Raw genomic sequence first — 21,743 nt, forward strand, 5'->3', positions numbered from 1 at the left:
CAAAAAGTCGGCACAAATTAGCCTCTCATCTTTTTGGTAATATGACATTATTCATTTACTTTTTATCCAATTTTTAATTTTTTCCTTGTCAGCTATCCCTTTCTAGTGTCTCTTGCATGGCATCATAAAATGCCTTCTTAAAAACAAGCAGAGAAATAGCCAAAGTTGAAATAACATGCAAAGTTCAAACAGCAAAGAAGAAAAAGCACTTCCAAGGACCAATGATGCTTTATTTTTTTCTTTTTAATAACTTTCAAAACTTTGCAAAATTACTGATGAACAGCTCAGAATACCATGAAGTTAAGTTTTATGAAATCGGTAATATATTTCAATAAACAATATGACGTGGCTAATGTGTTTTATTCAAACCACAGGTTAACATGGCAGGTGCTGCAGTGAATTCAGGATGTCTTCAGTGGGACTGGTACATTTCCACGGACATACCTGAAATGCCGAAGCTCTGAGGACAGCAAATAAGCTATGGCATATCCAGTCATTTAAATACTGACTTTAAATCAAGTCTTCTTCCCTCTGTTAGAAAGAACAGCCTAATTTCACTGTCACCTTAAAACGTGCATGCACAGGTTTCCATGTTTGTGTACTACATATATCTATGTTGTGTACACAACTGCACAAACACCTGTTATTTAACACCTATTTAACTACAAATCAGTTAAAGCCAAATGGTTTTTACTTCAAGGCATAACCCAACAAACCCTGTTTTTAAAATAGAAGATATATTTGTATAGACATATTACATATATTGTATATTTACATGTATAAATATGTATGATTCACCTTTCCTCAACTCTGATTTCATAGTGAAATAGTTTATGTAACACCTGGTTTAATGATGACTATTAAGGCTTCAAATTATATGTAGATTACAGTATTCCAAAGGGGGGAGAAAAGACGTTATACTGTTGAAATTACTCCTGGATAGAGACATTTATAATCAAGCAACTTATTCCATTCATAAGGGAAAAAAATTAACCATAAGCTGTTAGATGCTTTACACAGTCCCCATCAGAAAGACAGTTTTTCTTTTTTTTAAAGAACTGTAGTACTGTTTTCAGCAATTTCTTTATCTCTGTTCTTCTAAGTAAGAAAGCTTATTAACAAGCTTTGAACTTAAAATCACATTTACAATAATGTGCCATCAACAGTTTTATAAGCTAATTAGAAAAAGATTAATTAATGACTGGCTGCTAATAAAATGGCAATCATGAAGAAAGAAACCAAGGGTGCTAAGCTTCAACTACCACCAATTAAGAGCTAATTACAAACAAATTATATATGTGTTTTGCTGTGGGCTTTAATTTACTAAAATGGTTTTAATTAAAAGAGAAAACATGCTGATTAATTGAACTGCAGAAAAAATCTACAGTATAAACTGTGCTTTGTCTGTCTCTTTAATTAGACTTGTAACATCTGAAATCTTTTTTTAAGGTTTGTTAAAAGCACCATAAACATAATTAAAAGAGAGCATAAGGAACACCACTCTAGGTGATCACCCAATCATTCCCCAGAGGTTAAAAGAAAACGTCCTCAGTGCAATGAGATCTAAAAAGCACACCTAAAAGCCTGAGAGGAAACCCCATCACTCAGTACCATTTTTATTTTTCTCATATTAAAATGCTCCAACTTCAAGGATGTACACCATTTTTTATAGGAAAGAACGTATCTTTCAGCTTCACGTAAAGGAATTCAACTAGGCCTTCCCTCACCTGGACAGGCAGAGCTTATTTTCCATACATTGTGCTACCTGTTCATCTATATGAAATAACTGAATTACTTTTAAGAACTAAGGAGAACAAGGCTTCAAAGAATTAAAATCACCATTGAAAAGCCCCCCGGACTATGCACAGACTACAAAATGACACAAAGAGGAACGTTTAAATTAAAAAACCACTGAGAAATGACCAAAGTTAATGAAAGTGAGTCATTTCTACATGATCCTTAACGGAGGCACACACCCCTCCCTCCATGGCAGGCAGCCTCCCCAGGTGGCTGATCACCGCCGACCAGCAAGAGCCTGTTCAGTGAGGACTTCTTTGCCCCAGTGTCCCAGATTCCCTCCCAGTGCTAATCAGTGAAATATACTGCAAAGAAAATGGTCCTACACTCTCCTGTCTAATGGAAAGACCAAAAGAAAGTAAAAGTAAGGGGTGGGAGGTAGGGGAGTAAAATTTCAAAGAGGGACATAAAATAAATTTTGCCAGACAGTTCACAGGCATTAGATGACTCTGAAACAATGTATTCTTCATATACACTCCTGGAATTCACAACACAGGAAATCTCCTTTCTGTAAAAACAAGATGTTAAATGGAGATATTCAATTCTAAATTCTTACTATGTACCAACAGGTACTACTTAATGTATTTGTACTTTGTTTACCCTATCTTCAGTGGCTAGAAATCATAATAATTAAGAAAACAGAAAGCACCTGCTGGCCTTCTTAGAGTCACAGGTTCTAGTGATAAATTCTGATAACAGCTAATTGGAATATATGTTCAGCTTCATATCTGAACAATAGCCTTACCTCTGGAATCAGGGTTGTTAAGAGAGTTCTAAAAGTAGTCACAAAAACAGGAAGAAAATAATTTTGCCCTCTGGATTAGAGAATCAAGAGTTTAGAACCACAAGACCTTCTTCACTATAATATCCATCAACTCAGCTCTTTTTTTTTTTTTTTTTTTTTATGTGATGCAAGCAAACAACTTTCCTAAAATATCAGAGCTCTGGAAACAGCACTGATGAGAAGCAACTTCAAACTTAACCAGGTTTGGCAGCATCTCTATCTCAAAAATTGAAACAAATGTGTCAGTTCTGAACTCTGGATATGCAAATGCTCCAGGTACTTTGATAGCTACATCTGTCAAAACTGTTCTATCAGGGGAGGTTATGTTGGGGGGAGGGGGGTGAACTGAAGCTCTTATTCCATCAAGACAATGCAGTGTGTACATCGACATGAAATTAATAATCAAAATCAAAGGGTGAATTACAGCCAGAATCCTCTCAAGGAAACTACAGCCCAACAATGAATTGTAATGGAAAAATTCTGAGTGCCAGAACAAGTGCTGTAGCATAGGAAATATTTCTGAGAAATAGTTCTTCCTACACATTAACATAAAATACAAAAACTAATGCCTCAAATGTGTATATATACCCCTCTCCAACAAGAACGCCTTAAGATTTTTCTAGGAAATGGCTCTAAAAATAGAACTTCACCAACAAATTACTAATCTGCCCCAAATTTAGAGAGTATTTAATGTATTTAGCTAGGAAAGAATACAACTCAATCAATTCAAACATTGGTTTTTTAAAAAGACCATTCCTACCTTGCCCTATTTAAATATTAACAAACTATTACTATTTCAACACTATTAACTTCACCTATGTTTTGGAATCCAAAAATCTAAGTAGCCTATTTAAGAAATTTAATAAAGCTAAAATTAGATGTTCAGTTTAATTCATACTGCCAATGAAATATTTATCATTACCTATAAGAAGAACACTATCAAAGTGAGACACTGTTTTTTATCATTTGTACTTGTGACACCTTGGTTAGATTCTAAATAAATACTGTGTTTAATAGTACAAAAGGCTGAAGTTATAAGTTGGTGCAAAAAGCTTTAAGATATGAAACATTTTATATCATTACTCCAACTGAAGGTTATTGACCTTAGCAAAGACAGCAGATTATAACCAAAATATTTCAGATATGAATATTAATACCTTGCAAATTATTTTTTTTAATTACTATAAGTTACATAAAATAGTTGTAACATTACAACATAAAGTATGTACTGATGTTTTCAAGGAATTAAGTTTAGTTGGTGCTGTCAAAGATCATCCTATTTGAATCACTTACAGAAAAGGTAACCTTCAGGGGCATGAGCTATATACAAAGCTCAAACAAAATTCACTGGCAGCCTCTCCTCCCCACTCATTTTTGCCCTAACATGGCACAGCTATAATTGAAAGCAATATATTTTCTAGTTAATGTAGGTGTGACTCATTCAATGGTAGAAATTCACTGTCTGCTGCCAAACCAAGTTGGTTTTTATGTACAGCAGCCTAACATGAAGATGCCTAGAGACAAAGTCTGTTTTCAAAATGTGAGATTCAACTGAAATGCCGCTTACTTTATTAAATCTAGGCTTAGCACTTAATTTTAAATACTTGTTTCTACAAATTGGTATGATCTGGACTGTAACAAAGTGTGTCAGAAAAGATAAGAACCAAAGGATGGCATTTTTGAGGATCACTATCAATAAATGGAATGTTCTTCCAGTTCAGGCCTGAGGTTAAGAAGCTATAAATGTGCTCAAACGTGTGTGTGAGTGTGCATGTGTATGTATACATACATAAATAGTCATTTTTTAAGAGCTTTTTTTTTTCAAATTAGAACATTTTCATCAGTATGACACAAACCCAAGTGTATTTTTCCACTTTTATCTCTCCTCCAAGATTGTTAACAACAAAGAAGGATTTAATCGATAGGATGGACTTTCCCAAAGCAACCACTTTACTACATGGCAAAGCCAAATTTGACAGCACAATCTCGGTTTCCAACATGTGAACTTAAGCCATCCCCCACGCCAGATTACACCCATCTTTAATGTCATCATTAACCTAAGGGTATGTGATTCTGGAAAAACACGTGCTTGCTGTGTCATGCTAGTGCACTGACGGCTTTATTTTGACATACCAGTTTATTTTGTTTTGTTCTGTTCTGTTTTGAGGAACCGTTTTCAAGGCCCATTCTCAGACATGGCTTCTACTTTTGGCTTCACTCTTCCCAATACTGATACGGCCCTGTTGGTTTCACAGGCTTACAAATGTTAAACATCAAAAATTAGTTTCACTTATTACAGTTGGAAAAGGCTTTAAGAACTCTTGAGATCTGTGCCTCTGAGCAAAGGCTTTATCAGCACATCCCACTCACTGCTTCTTGAAAAAAGAAAACGGTACTGATTAAAAACCAGTACACCTGATTTCCAAAAGGACACCCACCATGCATATACACCTTTAATTCATAAAGGGTTTCTGCCCCAAACTTACGATTACTTACTTCTCAAAATCTCATCTTTCATATCCACAGTGATTGGCACAAAGGAGATAAACACGAAAAACTTAAACCTCAAACTAAACTATTTATTCAAGAATTACGTCTCGATTACTTTAGTTATTCTTCCATGGGTGTTTAATTAACATGTAATCAGTATCTCTCCAGTGTCTGTGGCCAGTAAACACTTTCCAGATGTCTTTCCACTTATACAAGGAAAAGAGGAGGGCCCCGGTAACTCTTTTTCCTTTTAACCAGAAGTCGTTAACCCCACACTAGATAAATTTTCTTTCACTAGAACAAAGCGTTATGCTGGTATGGAAGTAAAAAGAACTCCTGAGAAAATACTTACTATCTTTACAAATGCTGAAAATGGGGTATATTTTTAAAGCAATCTCATTTGTCATAAAGCGTGACAGGAAAGAATAACCTAAATGGGTATTATTATTTATATAAATATTATTGTTACTATTATATTATATATTATTATAATTATTTATTACTATTATTAAAATGGAAAATACCTAGTCAGTAGTATGCAATTCCCATTTCAAAAATAGCAGTATGACAAATAAAAACACAGAAACAGAAATTCAATACCCTCAAAGGAAACACACAGGTCTGAGGCCTCAGAGGCTCTACCTCTGCTCTGACACGCGGCCTCCTGCTCACAGGTGACCACTGATGAGACAGACAAGCAGGGACTGAACAAGCAACCCTGGTGGACACGAGGGCCCACGACCCCAGCCCTCCCAGCATACCTTAGGGAAAATATACCCATCACGGAGGGAAACTATATGCCAACTGTCCAGGTTACTGGGAGACTTAACATAGATACATAAGAGATTCTAGAATCCAGTATCTCACTGAAGACAAATTTTAGATCTGAGTTGCCAGGTAAAGATGAGAAGTACACTCAAATGTTTTCAAGATCTTAATTATAATAGTAATTGTCTCAAGCTGGAAAACAATCAGCAATGACTGCTAAAATTAGTAGGTAAAGAATAGTGAGATAAAGAGTATTCACAGAGTCTCAAATCATCTCTCACCTCTCTGCGAGATACTTATTAATTTACACAGGGAAGAATAATGTTAGAATAAACCTGGAGACACCACCTTAAGCAAATAATCAAAGGAACATCATCAATAAAGTAGACAAATAGATGCCACATGCTTTCTGATATCCTGCACTGAGGATACTTCTGTGATTTTCCCACCAATACATGCACGACATGAATCTAATCATGAGGAAGCGCCAGACAAAGCAAACTTGACAGACATTCTACAAAACCATCAGCTACTCTTCAAAACTACTGCGGTCCTGAGGAACACAGACAGACGGAGGAAACATTCCAGATTAAAGAAGACTAAAAAGACAACAACAAAACTCAGCGTCCAAGACAGGAAAAAAGAAAAATTTTCTTTTATTATAAAGGCAATCACTGACATATTTGGCAAATCTAAATAAGGCACACATAAATCAGAAAAGAATGATCAAGCAAATGTTGACTGTTAACATTTCAGGTATCTGAGTGAAGGGCAAACAGAAATTGTTTTACAAATTTTGCAACTTTCTCCCAGAGGGTGCAAGTGAGAATCTTCTGGATGCCTTGGTACTTGGGAAAAGAATATTCAATATACCTATTAGCTTTATACTACAGACTTTAGGTTAAAAAAAAGGCTGAGACTTCTTTAGAGCTGAGGGAACTATTTAGAATATGCAGTAAGAAAGCATTCTGGGGAGAAAGGGTTAGGAACACGCAGAGAGATGTGACCCCAGAACACGCAGCCGCCCTCAGGGAGAGTTAAACTGAGTTAAAGATGAAAATGGAAAAAGAAAGCTAGCCTTTTCAGCACAACTGGCAGACAGAGCTCTGAACTAGATCAAATCTAGAGGCTGAAGATCAACCGTGGGTTATTTCCAGCATTAAGATTTATATAAGAATAATTTATTAACATTAAAGACAAAAATAAAACCCAGTATTTCAAAATAAGTAGGAGATTAAGAGGGAAGAAAATGGACAGAAAAGAAAATCTTAGATCAAATATTTGAACACTGCACTTACTCGTGATCATGCAAAGAACGTACACTCATTTCAGAAGATGTGAAAGCACAGCAGAGCATCATGGTGGGGCCGACTCACCTCACGAGTAGCTAGCTGGTTGCTGAGTTCCTCGGCCTTCTCAATGTTCCACTCTTCCACAGCTTGGTCTATCCTCTTTTCAAGTCCCGACTAGAAAGAAAAGAAATCTCAAACTTAGAGGCAGGAAAGAAAGGCAAACCCTTGCTAGCAAAGACTATGTCACAGGACCACACCAAACACATTATGTACTTAGACTACTGCGTTCTCACAACGACCTCATACGGTAGTTGCTACCACTCCTATTTACTGATAAGAAAGTGAATCAGCAATATTAAATGACTTAGCCAGGGTCAGATTAATTGAATTAAGAAGGAGGAGATGCAAATCCACATTTCTGTGATTCTAACGACTATACTTTCCCTTGATAACAATATGTTAATAATAGTAAGTTAGAAATTATGGCATACTTATTATATAGCACATCCTTTCTCACTATAAGAAAGCTCATTTAATCCATGTAACAATTTGATGAAATAAAACTGTTATCCTGTTTTGAACACAAAGAAACAGAAGCTTGGACTCATCAATTTATCCAAGTCAAAGTCTGTTAAGTGTTAAGCCATCACATGAATCTATTAATAGATTTGCCCAGAGCCCATATTCTAAACCACCCTTTTCCTCTGCCTTTCTCTACTGCCCATACTTTCATTCACCAGCCCCACCTAGTCTCTATGGGTACTAAGTTGGATATTAAACACAGGAGGAAAGTTATATTTTACTTTCCTATGGAAATGCTATTTATTAGCTGAAGCTACTTCATGAAGTTATAATTAAAATGTTCATGGGATTACCAACAGACTAGGTAGGATATATCCTATCCTATGAAAAGATACTTGTTAGACTTAAATAACTGAGTTTTAGTTTGTAGAAATAATTACCAAAGAAAATACAAATTTTTTAAAGAGATAGTCTAATATATGTTTCTTAGAAGAAAAGTTTATCCCAATGGCTTATCTAGTGTATCTTCCTCATTTTTGGTTAATAGACTTCTCCCTACTTAACCTAATAAAAGAAGTCCAAGCAATGTCTCTTCCATCAGAGTACTGCTTGATTTTAAGAGAAACTTCACTCCCATGGAGCCTTTGTTGAAACAAGACTTTAAGAATGCCCACGCACAATGTGCCTAAAAAGATTACAGAAGCAAAGACCCAGGAGGCTATCACTGATGACATCTGTGTTAAGTGAAGACTGTTCCTTCTCACAATCCTTCACCCCACCCAGGCCTGGGGGACGATGTGGTTTTTCCCTCGCTCTGGACTGGAGCTTCAGAGTGTCATTCAGTAGGCTCTCAGAGGCTCTGAGCCCAGGCCATGCTGCTCGACTATCCTTTTTCCACCCTGGTCTTGTGATCATCCACCAGTCTCCAGAAATTTCTCTTTTTTGTATTGCTGCAGAATTCCTCTCTTGATGATCCAAACAACATCCTTGAACTCACTCTTCCAACATCCTTCATCTTCAGGGGCCACTAAATAACAGCCCCTACCCCCACCCCAAACCTACACTCAAGGCCAGGGACTCTACAAGTGTGGTCTATGTTCCAGGTCAAGTCTGCAAATGATGCCAGTCTGTGAACTGAGCTTGTGCCAGAATGCAAATCAACTACATGACTATGTATAGGTTTGCCTAGGTGATTTTTTATTAGAAGAGGGTGGGTAAGGGATGATGAGGACAATCAGACTTTTTCAAAGAAAGAAGGCGTATACTGGGTTACACTCAGGCACAGTTCATTATCTCCCGAAACCTTTGAATACTCTTGCTCTAGGCCACATAAGAGCTTCACAATCTAGAATTCTCTCCAAACACAGGATTCTGCCTTTCCACTTACCTCAAGTCCTCAGAGAAAGTGAACCTGTCGGGGCTTCATTTGGACCCCATACTCTAGCACCATCATATTTATTCTCATAGTCCTTCAGCCCCTTCCTGAGTCTCCCCTCCTCCCTTCGGGCCTGCAACTCATGAATAACTTTTCAAACTAGACTCTAAGCCTTAAGTTCTCAAAGTTCGAGTCTGAACCAGCAGCATCGGCACTATTTGAGAACTTGTTAAAAATTCAAATTTGAATCAGAAAACTCTGGGGGTGAGGCCTAGAAATCCATCAACTTAACTCCCTTTGGTTACCATGGAGACACAGCTTACAGTGAAAGTCCCCAAAATGGAAAACAAGAACATTCCCCTTTTCTGGAAACATATGAACTGCTGAGCTGATTGGTATAATTTTCACTGAAAAATAAATGAGCTAAAATTACAAATCTCTCTACTATCGACGAACTCCCATTCCCCGAGCCATTCCAACCAGCCTCTAATATAGTGGGAAGAGCACTGGGCCAGAAGTCAGAGAAGGTGATCACAGCACCAGGCAAAGGAGGTACTTAACCCATAAGCTTCAGTTTCCTTAGAGAAAATCAGAGAATCGGCATGGACGACTAAAATTCTCCCCTAGAAATAAAATTCTAGAATTCCTCTTACATGTTCAACTTTGTTTTTAGCTCTTTTAGAAGTTTTTTTTTTAATATCAATAAGTTTCACTAGATACGACTTTGCTTTCTTCTCCCCCTTTTCTCCTTTCTTTTTTCTTTTTAAGCAATTTATTTAAGTAAAATATAATAGCTCCTTTTGGCTTTGAAAAATTTCTGCTTCCATACACACACCCAGACTCTGCTTCTATAAGAAGATAGTAACATTCCAAATATTTTTAAAATGCTTAAATAATAATAATAATAACCCTGAGGTTAAACATTTCTATCACCTTAAGACCAAAAGCTAACAACAGTTTACAAAGAACACAGTTGCTGAGGTCAAACCTGGATTCAAATTCCAGCTCCTCTACCTACTGGCCAAGAAACCCTGAGTTTTGTTTCCAAACCTCTACAGGCTGCAGTTCTCTCACCTGTAAAATGAGAATACTACCACATTCTTTGCAGAGTTACAGTAAAGGCAAAGAATACCTAGCAAAGTTTTAGAACATAGTAGTCACTCAATAAATAAGGTATTCACATTATATCTATCAGGATACCATTAAAACAAAGAGAAGGTCTATGTAACTACAGACTTCGTTACAATTAGTCAAGGGCTCAGACACAGTGTAAGACCCAAGATTTCAACTTTGAGTCAGTCAGTCATCTCACGAACTAAGATTTGAGTAGTAATGCTTTCTACAGGTCATAAGTTGGACCCCAGAGTAACCTTTACCGGAAATATCTAGGGCATCTTTCAGACCACAGGAGTGGCAGGAGGCACAGAAGCACTGCTGATCCTCTGCAAGGCCTCAGTCCATCCGTCAGTCAGTTTAGTCACTCAGTTATGTCCGACTCTTTGCGACCCCATGGACTGCAGCACGCCAGGCCTCCCTGTCCATCACCAACTCACGGAGTTTACTCAAACTCGTGTCCACTGAGTCGGTGATGCCATCCAACCATCTCATCCTCTGTCGTCCCCTTCTCCTCCCGCCTTCAATCTTTCCCAGCATCGGGGTCTTTTCAAATCAATCAGCTCTTCGCATCAGGTGGCCAAAGTATAGGAATTTCAAATTCAGTTGAAACATCAGTCCTTCCAATGAATATTCAGAACTGATGGCGACAGGACTGATGATAAGGCCTCAGTGTGCTCCTAAGATACCTCTGGCAGGATTCAGAATTTAGCTTAAGATATATCTCAGTACAAACTTACTGATGGCAATTTGGTCACAGGTGGAAAATTATCTAAGGCCAGTATCTGACAGGTTCCCATGAGGGAATAAGTGACCGCTAACTAACAGTTTTGTTGCAGATGTCAAGGCAGTAGTACTGTAAGTATCTAAGAAACTTATGAGTACTAGGCTTAACATTAAGGATTAATCATATGTGTGTGTGTAGTAAAATCTCTTTTAATATACCGATTAAAACTGTTTAGGTCAAACTGTAACATAATGCATTTCTACAGACATTTTGCTACTGAATATTCAATCAGATAATACATTCAACTTTTAAACAATACAAATGAACTGTTCACTCAAGTCTGCTGTTCTATGATCAGATCTAAATATCTAGGGAAAAAATTAGGTAATCTCTCCATAAACGAGGAAGGAAAAAAAGAATTAAGTGTTGTTACTTTTACATATAAATCACACCCACTTAAACGACTTGAATCAAGTCAGAAAGACCCCCAGGAGAAGGAAATGGCAACCCGTACACCAGTCTTCTTGCCTGGAAAATCCCATGGACAAAGAAGCCTGGTGGGTTACAGTCCATGGGGTCGCAAAAAAAAAAAAAAGATGGACACAACTTAGCAAATAAACAACAAAGTAAAACTAAGTTGGACTATTACTTCAGAAGTATCTAGATTTGGGACCATTTTCCTTTTCAACCTGCTCTGTTTTCTTAGACAAATCATGCTGGGCTTCAGTTGCTTCATCTGTATTAAGAGAATAATAGCTGGTGGGTATTAACCCACCAACAGGGATCACATAAAGACCAAGAGAGAAAACTCGGTACCTGATACCAGGGGAACATCGGGTACCTCTACATTCCCATCACCAGCCACCCGACTCCCTCCCACTCCAGGCAGCCAGCCTGTGATCTGTGTACCTGATCTCCATGTGAGAGCCTAGTAAGAAAAAGTATTCTTCTAAAAAAACAAGTTTGAAAATAGCCACACAGTACAACAGCAGCTTCCTCTCATAAACAAAAATTATCAAAGACCTTGTGCAGTTACTCTATAAATTATTAAATGTACCTTTGGTTTTTCTTGCCAAAAAGTACCCATTAAGTAGACATAAAACTACTCCTAAATATGACTGCTGACTAATCAAATTGATGCAACTGAAGAATACTTAAGGCATTTATAATGAAATTAATGAGTAAAATTTATTCTAAAGAAATTCCCAAATAGATTCAACATTAACTATGTTACGATTATAGAAGTTTTTTAAGACCCAGAACTGCTGCCAGAAACACAATTATAGCTGTATTTAATACAAGAACAATTTAAAACAGCTCTATATATTAGGGAGATTATATTTTAAAATACAGGCCTCTCTGCATTGTCAGGGAAGCAGGTGACAGCAGTGTTATAAATGCACATCCTTGGTTGAGCAAGTTTCAATAATCTGGCAGTGTTCCAAAAAAAAGAGGGGGGAAGAAAAGAATAAAAAAGATGGATCACACAATAGACTTAAAAAGTTCGTCTTGTTTTACCATTCTTGAGAGTTGAGTGACTGAGTGAAAAGGAGACTAAAAGGGTTGAGAAGTAAAATAATAGAGCAGAAATCCATGCTGGTTTTGTACAAACTGCATCACGGATTTTCATGATCCTCTCTAGATTTCTCCGGCAGTGGCTATTTTCTGGTGGACTGACATTTATTCTTAGCCTTTATCTTGGTGGCTCCAATGTGGACATCTTTTACTATCTATTTACTCTGTTGGCTTCACAGTAGAGACTCTGGCATGATAGCCCAAGGGGGCATGGAAAACAGTGACCCCAAAGAACAAGGGTGAACCTGCTGGCATGCAATTAAGCTGAACTACCAAGAGAATATGAAATCATCTGGCTTCACCGAATCCTTCCTTTCCTCTTATGCTTACACTTACTAATAGAATAATAAGTGCTGGCAACATCCTGGGCGATACTAGCCTGGCCAGCATCGGTTTCCTTGTTCAGGAGATGCCATGACTTTCTTAGTCAGATGTCACTCATACAGAAGAACACTGCTGTTAAGAAAATCGCATATATATGGAATTTAGAAAGATGCTAACAATAACCCTGTGTACGAGACAGCAAAAGAGACACTGATGTACAGAACAGTCTTATGGACTCTGTGGGAGAGGGAGAGGGTGGGAAGATTTGGGAGAATGGCATTGAAACATGTATAATATCATGTATGAAACGAGTTGCCAGTCCAGGTTCGATGCACGATACTGGATGCTTGGGGCTAGTGCACTGGGACGACCCAGAGGGATGGTATGGGGAGGGAGGAGGGAGGAGGGTTCAGGATGGGGAACACATGTATACCTGTGGCGGATTCATTTCGATATTTGGCAAAACTAATACAATTTGTAAAGTTTAAAAATAAAATAAAATTTAAAAAATAATAAAAAAAAAAAAGAAAATCCAAACTTCTAAAACAGATCAGTGAGCATACATAAAAGGATTTATAGCAGTCTTCCCTTAAACAGAAATTTCTTTTTAAAATGGAGCTTGACTTATCTTTTTTTTCTAGAATACATCTAATATACAATGTGAAACAGAACACTAGCTCTTAAAATTGAGCTGTACAAAAGTCTTTGCACAAGGAGTCCTAGTATCCTTTATTAAAGTTACTCTTCACAAATTCCAAACTTTAGAAAAAGGATAACTTAGCCATATCTTGCCAATTATCAAGAAGGTACAATTTCATACACATAGGGAAATAATACTCTAATACAGATAGGCTGTAAAAAATACTCTCATGATTTCTACGTTTTGAAAAGGTTAAAAGACTGAATTTTATAGCTTTAACTTCACTAAGAAACAATTTAGATATTCTAAAGTAAATACAGGATTCCCTGGTGGCTCAGACGGTAAAGAATCTGCCTGCAATGCAGGAGACCCAGGTTCAATCCCTAGGTCAGGAAGATCCCCTGGAGAAGGGAATGACAACCCTTTCTTGCCTGGAAAATCCCATGGACAGAGGAGCCTAGCAGGCTACAGTCCATGGAGTTGCAAAGAATCAGACATGACTGAGTGACTTACCATATAGTTATGAGAAAACATAACAAATATTATAAACAACTGAAGATCAAAGACCACCTAATTCACAAGCACAGCTTTAAAAGATATTTCCGATGAGAACCAGTATTTCACCATTTCTGGGAATTCTCTGGTGATCCAGAGATTAGGACTCGGCACTTTCACTGCAGGGGCCCAGGTCTGATCCCTGGTTAGGGAACTAAGAGCCTGCGTGCATACAGCGTGCCCGTAAAATATAAAAAAAAATTTTTTTGAATTAACCATTTTTTCCCTCAAAATAACAATCTAGTCAGCAGTTAGGACTCTAAAGCAGGTGGGCCAGAGATGGCCTGGGGACCACTGCTGTCAGCATGAGCCTCCTACCTCATGCTTTGGAACAGGTTTGCTGCAGTCAAGAGCATCCTCCCCACAAAATCCCTCCTCCCAGCCCACCAGAGTCACAGTGGTCAAGAGCACAGCAATCACGTTAAAATGCTTATCAGCCTCTTGGATGGTGAAGCTGGAGAACTGAGAATGGGTTTTAAAGTCTGGGTTTTAGCTTCAGCTCTAACCAGTGATTTCAGTAAGAAATTCAGCATTTCTGTACCTGCTTGAACATTTGGGAAAAGGAGATTGGCTCAACATCTCTAACTAGTTGCAGTACAAGGTGATCCTGGTACCAATTCCCCAGTGTTCCACAGACTAAGTGACAAGAATTCTTGGCAAAATTCGAATCAACGGTTCACATGTAAAAACTCTGTTATGTCAGTTCTTTAATGCATGTGCCCTCAGTGAGGCACCCAATTTTAAACCCCAATGATGGGTTTAAAAATCAAGCAGTTTTTCCCAAGAAATACTGATGAACCAGAAAACAGTAACGATCTCTACGTACATAACAATAGTCTACGGCAGTGATCCTGTCCGTATATGCAAGACACAATATCCTTGGGCTTTAACCAAGAGGCCTCTGTACCTCCATTCCAGCTCAGAGCTCAATTTCCGCTCCTGAAGTCTGTCAACATTCTCCTAGATAAATGTGTAAGTTACTCATTCATTCTGCTGCTGCTGCTGCTGCTGCTGCTGCTAAGTCGCTTCAGTCGTGTCCAACTCTGTGTGACCCCATAGATGGCAGCCCACCAGGCTCCGCCATCCCTGGGATTCTCCAGGCAAGAACACTGGAGTGGGTTGCCATTTCCTTCTCCAATGCATGAAAGTGAAAAGTGAAAGTGAAGTCACTCAGTCGTGTCCAACTCTAGCGACCCCATGGACTGCAGCCTACCAGGCTCCTCCATCCATGGGATTTTCCAGGCAAGAGTACTGGAGTGGGGTGCCACTGCCTTCTCTGACTCATTCATTCTAGCCTCTGTCAAATATTAACACCATCTATAGACTGGCAACTGCCAAGCATACGTCTCGAGACTCAGACTCTCCTCCAAGCTCCTGCCTCATTTTACCAATGGTCTACTCTATTCTCTTACTGATACCACCCATGCCCCGAAATGAACTTTGGATAGGCCTCGCTCTAAATCTTCTCCCCTCCAAAGCTTTCTCGTCGTTGTAATCAATGTGACTATTCACACCACTGCTTAAGTAAAACCCTGCATGGTTCTCTCCCGTCCTCCTAATTCCAATCTCCCCACCACCCCACAAGCAATCCAGAGGTAAATACTGTCCATTCTACTTCTACAGTGCACCTCAGATCCATCCTCTCGTCTACCTTCAGCAGCACCATTCTCACTCAAGCTCCCATCATCTCATGTCTGGCTGAGTCTCTTAACTGTTCTCATCTGCTTTTGCTGCTCCAAAGTCCATCTTCGATGTAAAATGCAATCTTTTCAAACGTAACTGTGATCACCACTCCCTGCACATGAATCCCTTGAATGGTTCTCAACTGCATTGTGATGAAAAGGTACTGCACAGTTTGGGCCCTGCCTGCCTGCTTCTGCAGTCTTATCTTGGGCCATTTACCCACCTTCCTCCTCACTGACTCCATCCAGGCTGACCTTCTCACTGCTACTCACATGTCCCATGATGGCTCTTCCTCCCCAGCAGGATCTTTACTCAGGTTATCACCTCTACACTAGTGGGCCTTACATAGATGGTTCCTTGCTGTCCTTCAGTCTTAATGAGACAGGCCTTCCCAGACCACTCAGCTAATGTGCGGCCTCCATATGATTTGTAACTATATATTTACTTGTTTATCTAGCATCCTGCACACATTAACTTCTTCACTGAATGAATTAACGAGGAGAAATACCTTAGGCAAGACTAATTAATTACAAACAGTTCCTACTGGTGAACAGAAGATGCACTAACAAAGATCTTACCTTTTCAACTTTTTTCCTTTTAACAGGGGGGTCAAACCTCTCATTGACTCCAAAATACTGGGTAAGCTCCTTCCACTGGGTTTCACTTGAAGACTGTTCACTGTAAAAAGATAGACAATAACTTATGTTTCATACAAAATGTACTCATTATTACATTTACCATTTTTAATTCGTTACCACAATTATATTACATCAACTACTTCTTAGGTTTCAGAGGTAATTCAACTATGTGTACAAGTTCTGCAATACTAGGACAGACAGATATTTTAAATTCCACCTACCTATGAGATTCTTCGTCATTCTTCAATTTACCTGAAAAGAATTCACAAAGTGTCAATACCTAAGCATTTGGTTATTTCAAATGATGGTTATTAAAAATTGTTAACTCCAACTGGTCACAATTTAACACTATTGACAATTAACCTGAATTAAAACACCTTTTCTGGAGCGTTTTCTTTTTTTCTTTTCGGATCTAGAAGCTGAAGTTTTCTGTTCAGAATGCTTTTTATGCAATTCTTGAAATTTCTACATAAAAGCAAAAAAAAGAAAAAAAGAGCAAATATGTTTTGAGGCAAAGTATACATCTGAAAAATAACATGTCAATAAAAACTATATTCTTAACATCTATAAAAATACAAATATAATGAAAGTAGTTTAGTTCTTCTTAAGGTACTCTATTGTCTGAGACTTTTACAACCTGAATGATCTTCATTTATTTCCAAACACGTCAATCTGATAATTTAGGGGTAAAAGTCAATGACTCATAGACTTTGTAACAAAGAGATTAAGACTGAAACTCCTTGTGTACTGTGTTAAGTAAGTTAATCCTACTAAATGTTTTTTTTTTCTTCCTCTTTTTATGAAAAACAAAACAAAGATGAACGCAAGTACCTGAGTGACCAATGAGTTGGCCACAGACCCAGAGAGTAATAAAACCATTCAGAATCAATCTTCCCTACCCGTTACCCACCAAGAACACATACATTCTGACCCTGGCAGAGACACACAGGCACAGACCTCAATAAGAACACATGAGAGAAAACCTACATTCCACATATTTAAGGGAATTCCAGAGGGACACTCTTCATATGCATTTATATTTGCCTCTGCTTCAGTGTTTGGTCCATCTGTAGGAATATCTACCATCTCTGTCTTTTCAAAGGTCCCATCTTCTTTACCCTCTTGTAAGTTAAGTTCAGAGCTCTCTAATGTGGTATCATCGTCAGAATTCAATTCAACATCACTTTCATTTAGGCCAGGAGGTAACAGCCCACTCCACATCTTTTCTGCTCGAGGGAAAAAAAATGAATTAAGATATATAAAGTAGACATGGAATGAATTTTAAGACCATTAAAAGATATACCAGGAATCTAATAATTATATCAATGGTTGGGGAAAAGTCCATTTACACTTTTAAAAAAATTGGTATAAAGCAGAATATACTCTCCATATCAAAATAATTTAAATATTTTGCTTATATAAATTTTTAGAAGTGTAAGGTAGCTTAAGTAAGTCTGTTATAAGACACGCCTACAGCTGAATGACTTAATGACAACAAAATCTTGATCCTGTAATACATGAATAATTTTGTCCAAAAAAAAGAGGAAATTCAGTAAAAGCATTCATAGTTCAAGAATGTTAAAAGCCTAACAATATACACTGCACGTAATTTAAGAATTGTAACACTACATTTCAAGCTGTTAACAATTAGAAAAGAAAATAAAATTGGATTTCTCATCTGTGTTTGAACATATAAAACTTCAGAGGACTATCTATGGAGGAGGAAAACAATTACACAAAGGAAAATGTTTGAGCTGTGCAAGCAGTTTGAGAAGAGTATGGTGGTAAAAAGGATGTCCCCAGTTTTACCTTTTACACTGTTTGTTAAAGTAATACTAAATAGAGTATAATCTTTACAAATTAACAAAAATGTATAGCTTTTTAAAGTAAATATACTGTATTTGGAAAACAAGTTCAGAGTTACTTTTATCATTAGTTATATAGCCCATTGGTAGAATCATTAACTATTGTTAAGTCTAATAAAAATAATTTTTAAAAATTCAAGTTGTAATCATTTTCTAAAATTATAATTGAGTACATTTCACTCTTAATCTCCATGGCACAGTCTAGTTTAGCATACATAATAAGCCAAAACTAGTTCATTTAAAAGATGCCTAGAATAGAGAAGTTGGTTGTTCTGCTCAGGATTTACCGTCAACTGAAGGAATAAAACGGAAGGGTGGAAATCTTTTTCGCTTTCTGCCCTCTATTGTGTTAATCGAGTATAAGAAAACCACCAGCACTGTCTCCGAGACAAAGTATCATGGCATTTTGCATACTCTGAACAATGGATTCCTGATAACTTTTAAGGACCTCCTCCCAAGTCCAAAGAATCAGCTCTCACTTTTCACAGTTTGGGTCCAGTCTCATTAGCTGCTGGCTCTCTGAAAAACATCCTCACCAAAACACTGTCATGGCTTTTTCAGAAGAAGATTTCTAACATCTAACTACTCTAACTGTAATTTTGAAGAAGTCATTTTTAACACCTCTGACCCTGTTTTTTCATCTGTAATACGGGGCTAATTACCCAGCACACAGGGTTATTCTCAGAATGAAATGAGGTAAGCTACTGAAACACTCTACATGGTGTTCAGGAGGTTCTGGGGACTTGATCAATGACTGGTTCTTTTTGCCATTATCACTTATTTCTGTCGCCATGTACTGCATTTTTATCATTTCTATTATGAGTGGCAGCATCTATATAAGGCAGTTTTGAAATTTCTAATGTTTGAGGTGCATTCATTTAGTAATTGATACAAGTCATTTAACTCCCTGATTTCCACAGTCTGACATGAACTTTCAATTAAAAATGCTGATGTCTGGTTTTCTGAATGGAGCAATAAAATCAGAAGCAAATTACCAGGCAGATAACAGAACCTAAGCTTTAAGGCTCATCTTTTGCATAAGATCTTCCAAAGCACTATACCTGATTTTGTATTTTGAATCTGTATTCCTTTTTTTAAAGACGAGGACTCAAATTACATAAATTCCAAGCCCTATAAAACCGGCTATGTGTCTGCACGCTTAGTTGCTCAGTCATGTCCAACTCTGCAACCCCACGGACTGTAGCCCACCAGGCTCCTCTGTCCATGTGACTTGTCAGGCAGTTGGACTGCCTGAAGTTCAGACTTTTCTGGAGTGGGTTGCCATTTCCTCCTCCAGGGGAATCTTCTCCACCCAGGGATGGAACCTACCTCTCCTTCACTGTAGGCAGATTCTTTACCACTGAGCCACTGGGGAAACCTGAATCCATCCCTAATCTGGACTGAGGATTTTAAAAGTTGGAAGTAGAGGTAGTACTGAGATACAGTTAGCACAAAAGATATGACGTATAACATGCCAATATAGAAAACAGGTGTGGAGCTATTAATAAAAACATTTCTACTGTCCCGCGAAGCAGGAGGAAGGCTGTAATAATCCGCTCTACCATGACTTTGCCACTGGCATATAATACACCTTCAGACTCACTATCCATTTCAGGACTTTAGGATGGTAACAAGTTTCAGAGTTAGCTTTCTTAGCACTATTTTGGAGCCACTGTTTCTCCTCCCTGTCCACAGCATCTTCTGCATGTCCAGTGTGTGCCAGGCACTAGAAAGACATAGAAACAGCAGTATACAGGATGGGCAAAAATGCCTAACCTCATGGAACCAACATTCTTATACAAATGGCAAGCTTCTGTCCATCAGCAGCCAAGTACCACTCAGCCCAGACTTCAGCTGTGGCAGCTCAGATGGGCACAGTTCTTCCACTGGGCCACTGCTGCAGTGTCTTCACACGGTGAGTCTATGCTCTGGGCACCCCAAGGGGCTTCACCTTGGGAAGCAGGGCTAGTAGCTGTGGAGAGGGCATGCCTTTCTTCATCAGCCCTTAATAATTTCTGATGACTTTTGGACTTCCTCAACTTCATCTATGTTTAATAAGTTCTTGCTGATGTGGCATTAAGAACTGTCCTCAGCAGGCTATTGGCTAGTATGATAACTTCCTGTGTGTGCCCATGGTGGGGGAAAAACTAAAATAATTTTTTAAAAGTGGACTCTATGTCCAAATCCATAAAAGGCGGCGAAGATCAAGTAAGATGTGTTTCTGAACTTAATCCCTAATTATCTTTAAAGCGATGTGCCATTCTCCTATGACCGTAACATATACACATACACAAACAGCAGGACAAATTGGTGGCCGCTGACAAACACAGATAGTTAACCAAGCAGCCTGCAAAGTGAAGCTGCCCACCTGAGCAGCAGCTCTAACTGCAAATCAGCCAATACGGAGTGGCTGCTTTGTGACTTGTTTTGGGCTTAGGTTCAAAATCAGTGTCTTTCTAGTCAAAGCATATGCATGTTATTTCTACATTTCCAGTTGTACTACAGTACCGGTTAGTCCCATTAGGCCTCCTGTTACTTCTGTTTGGGTTGCTCTGGATTCTGATTCTCTAGTTCTTTGAAGCATCTCTCATCTTATACCTTTCAGGGTGCATTCTTTCATTTTAAAGCAGGTAACCCTTCAAATGTGGGCATTACTCAGCCATTCTCAAGAAACATCACATACCAGAGACCAAGAAACAAGTTTTTTAGTGTAGATTATAGTCAAGTCTATATAACAGTCCATGTGTTGTGAATCCCCCTATTCTCTGTGATTTTGAATATCAGCTTCTCCATTTCACATACTCTGTACTGCTGGAGTGAAGATTCTTCCTAATCCACAGTTATTCTACAAAGAAAAATTCAGTGTGTGCTATGCAGTCCAGGGTTGACATGATTTATGATGAACAAAAATATTTATATCACATCCTAGCCTGAATGGCTAGGCTTTCTTTTGCCCTTGGAAACTAAGCACAGCTACTACTTAGCACACCTGGGCAGATATCATTGTATCTAGAAGAACATGGCACAGCTCAGCAGTTCCTCAGCTAAGCGTTTCAAAGTTTTATGAAGACAGTAATGGAGATTTCTAAGCTAATTTCAATACTCAAAAAGCTCAACATATTTCATTTTCCCTCAAACAATATCATGCACTTTTAGGTTAGGAAACTTAAATTCAATGAAACATTATTCTTCACCACATTTTCATTCATCTGATTGGTAGCTAAAGGCCTGAGTTTTACTAAAAAGGAAAAAACACAAATTAATGGGTATAGTTTAATAGAAGCAATATTTCAAAATACAGCATCCATGGAGACATCAAATTACAATAAATGGGATTCTAGGTTGTGAAAGGATTGGGAGCCAGTGGTAAGGCAGAGGAAAAAAAACAGTTTCAGAAGTCAGAAGATGGGTTTCTAGTCCTGAACAACATAACTGTAGTAAAGCCACTGCATCTGTCTGGGTCTTCACCCTTAACCTAAAACATGAACGGTTTGATCAAATCTCTGAGACGTCTTGAGGCTCTAATATGCCTTTTTATGGATCTCAATATTATGTGTGCCCAAATGCCCAGAATCACCTCATTCTTTGATATAAC

General features: G+C 38.1%; 1 protein-coding gene across 3 annotated transcripts in view; it reads right to left on the bottom strand.

Moving 5' to 3' along the window:
• Nucleotides 1–21,743, bottom strand: part of FAM204A (family with sequence similarity 204 member A) — a 28,844-nt gene that overhangs the window by 5,244 nt on the left and 1,857 nt on the right. For 2 of the 3 annotated variants that reach the window (XM_086377049.1, XM_086377050.1), the window contains exons 2-6: nt 17,271–17,509; nt 16,661–16,748; nt 16,505–16,535; nt 16,224–16,323; nt 7,216–7,305 (exon numbers count right to left, since the gene is read on the bottom strand). In XM_086377049.1, coding sequence (XP_086233175.1) covers nt 7,216–7,305; nt 16,224–16,323; nt 16,505–16,535; nt 16,661–16,748; nt 17,271–17,504 — 543 coding nt within the window. In that variant the 5' untranslated portion in view covers nt 17,505–17,509. Of the gene's footprint in view, nt 1–7,215; nt 7,306–16,223; nt 16,324–16,504; nt 16,536–16,660; nt 16,749–17,270; nt 17,513–21,743 lie in introns of all 3 variants that reach the window. The other variant, XM_086377052.1, reaches the window with a different exon arrangement.

Source organism: Bos grunniens, chromosome 26, assembly GCF_055505025.1.
Source record: "Bos grunniens cultivar Pamir isolate PY7600 chromosome 26, Bosgru_T2T1.0, whole genome shotgun sequence".
Lineage (NCBI taxonomy): Eukaryota > Metazoa > Chordata > Mammalia > Artiodactyla > Bovidae > Bos > Bos grunniens.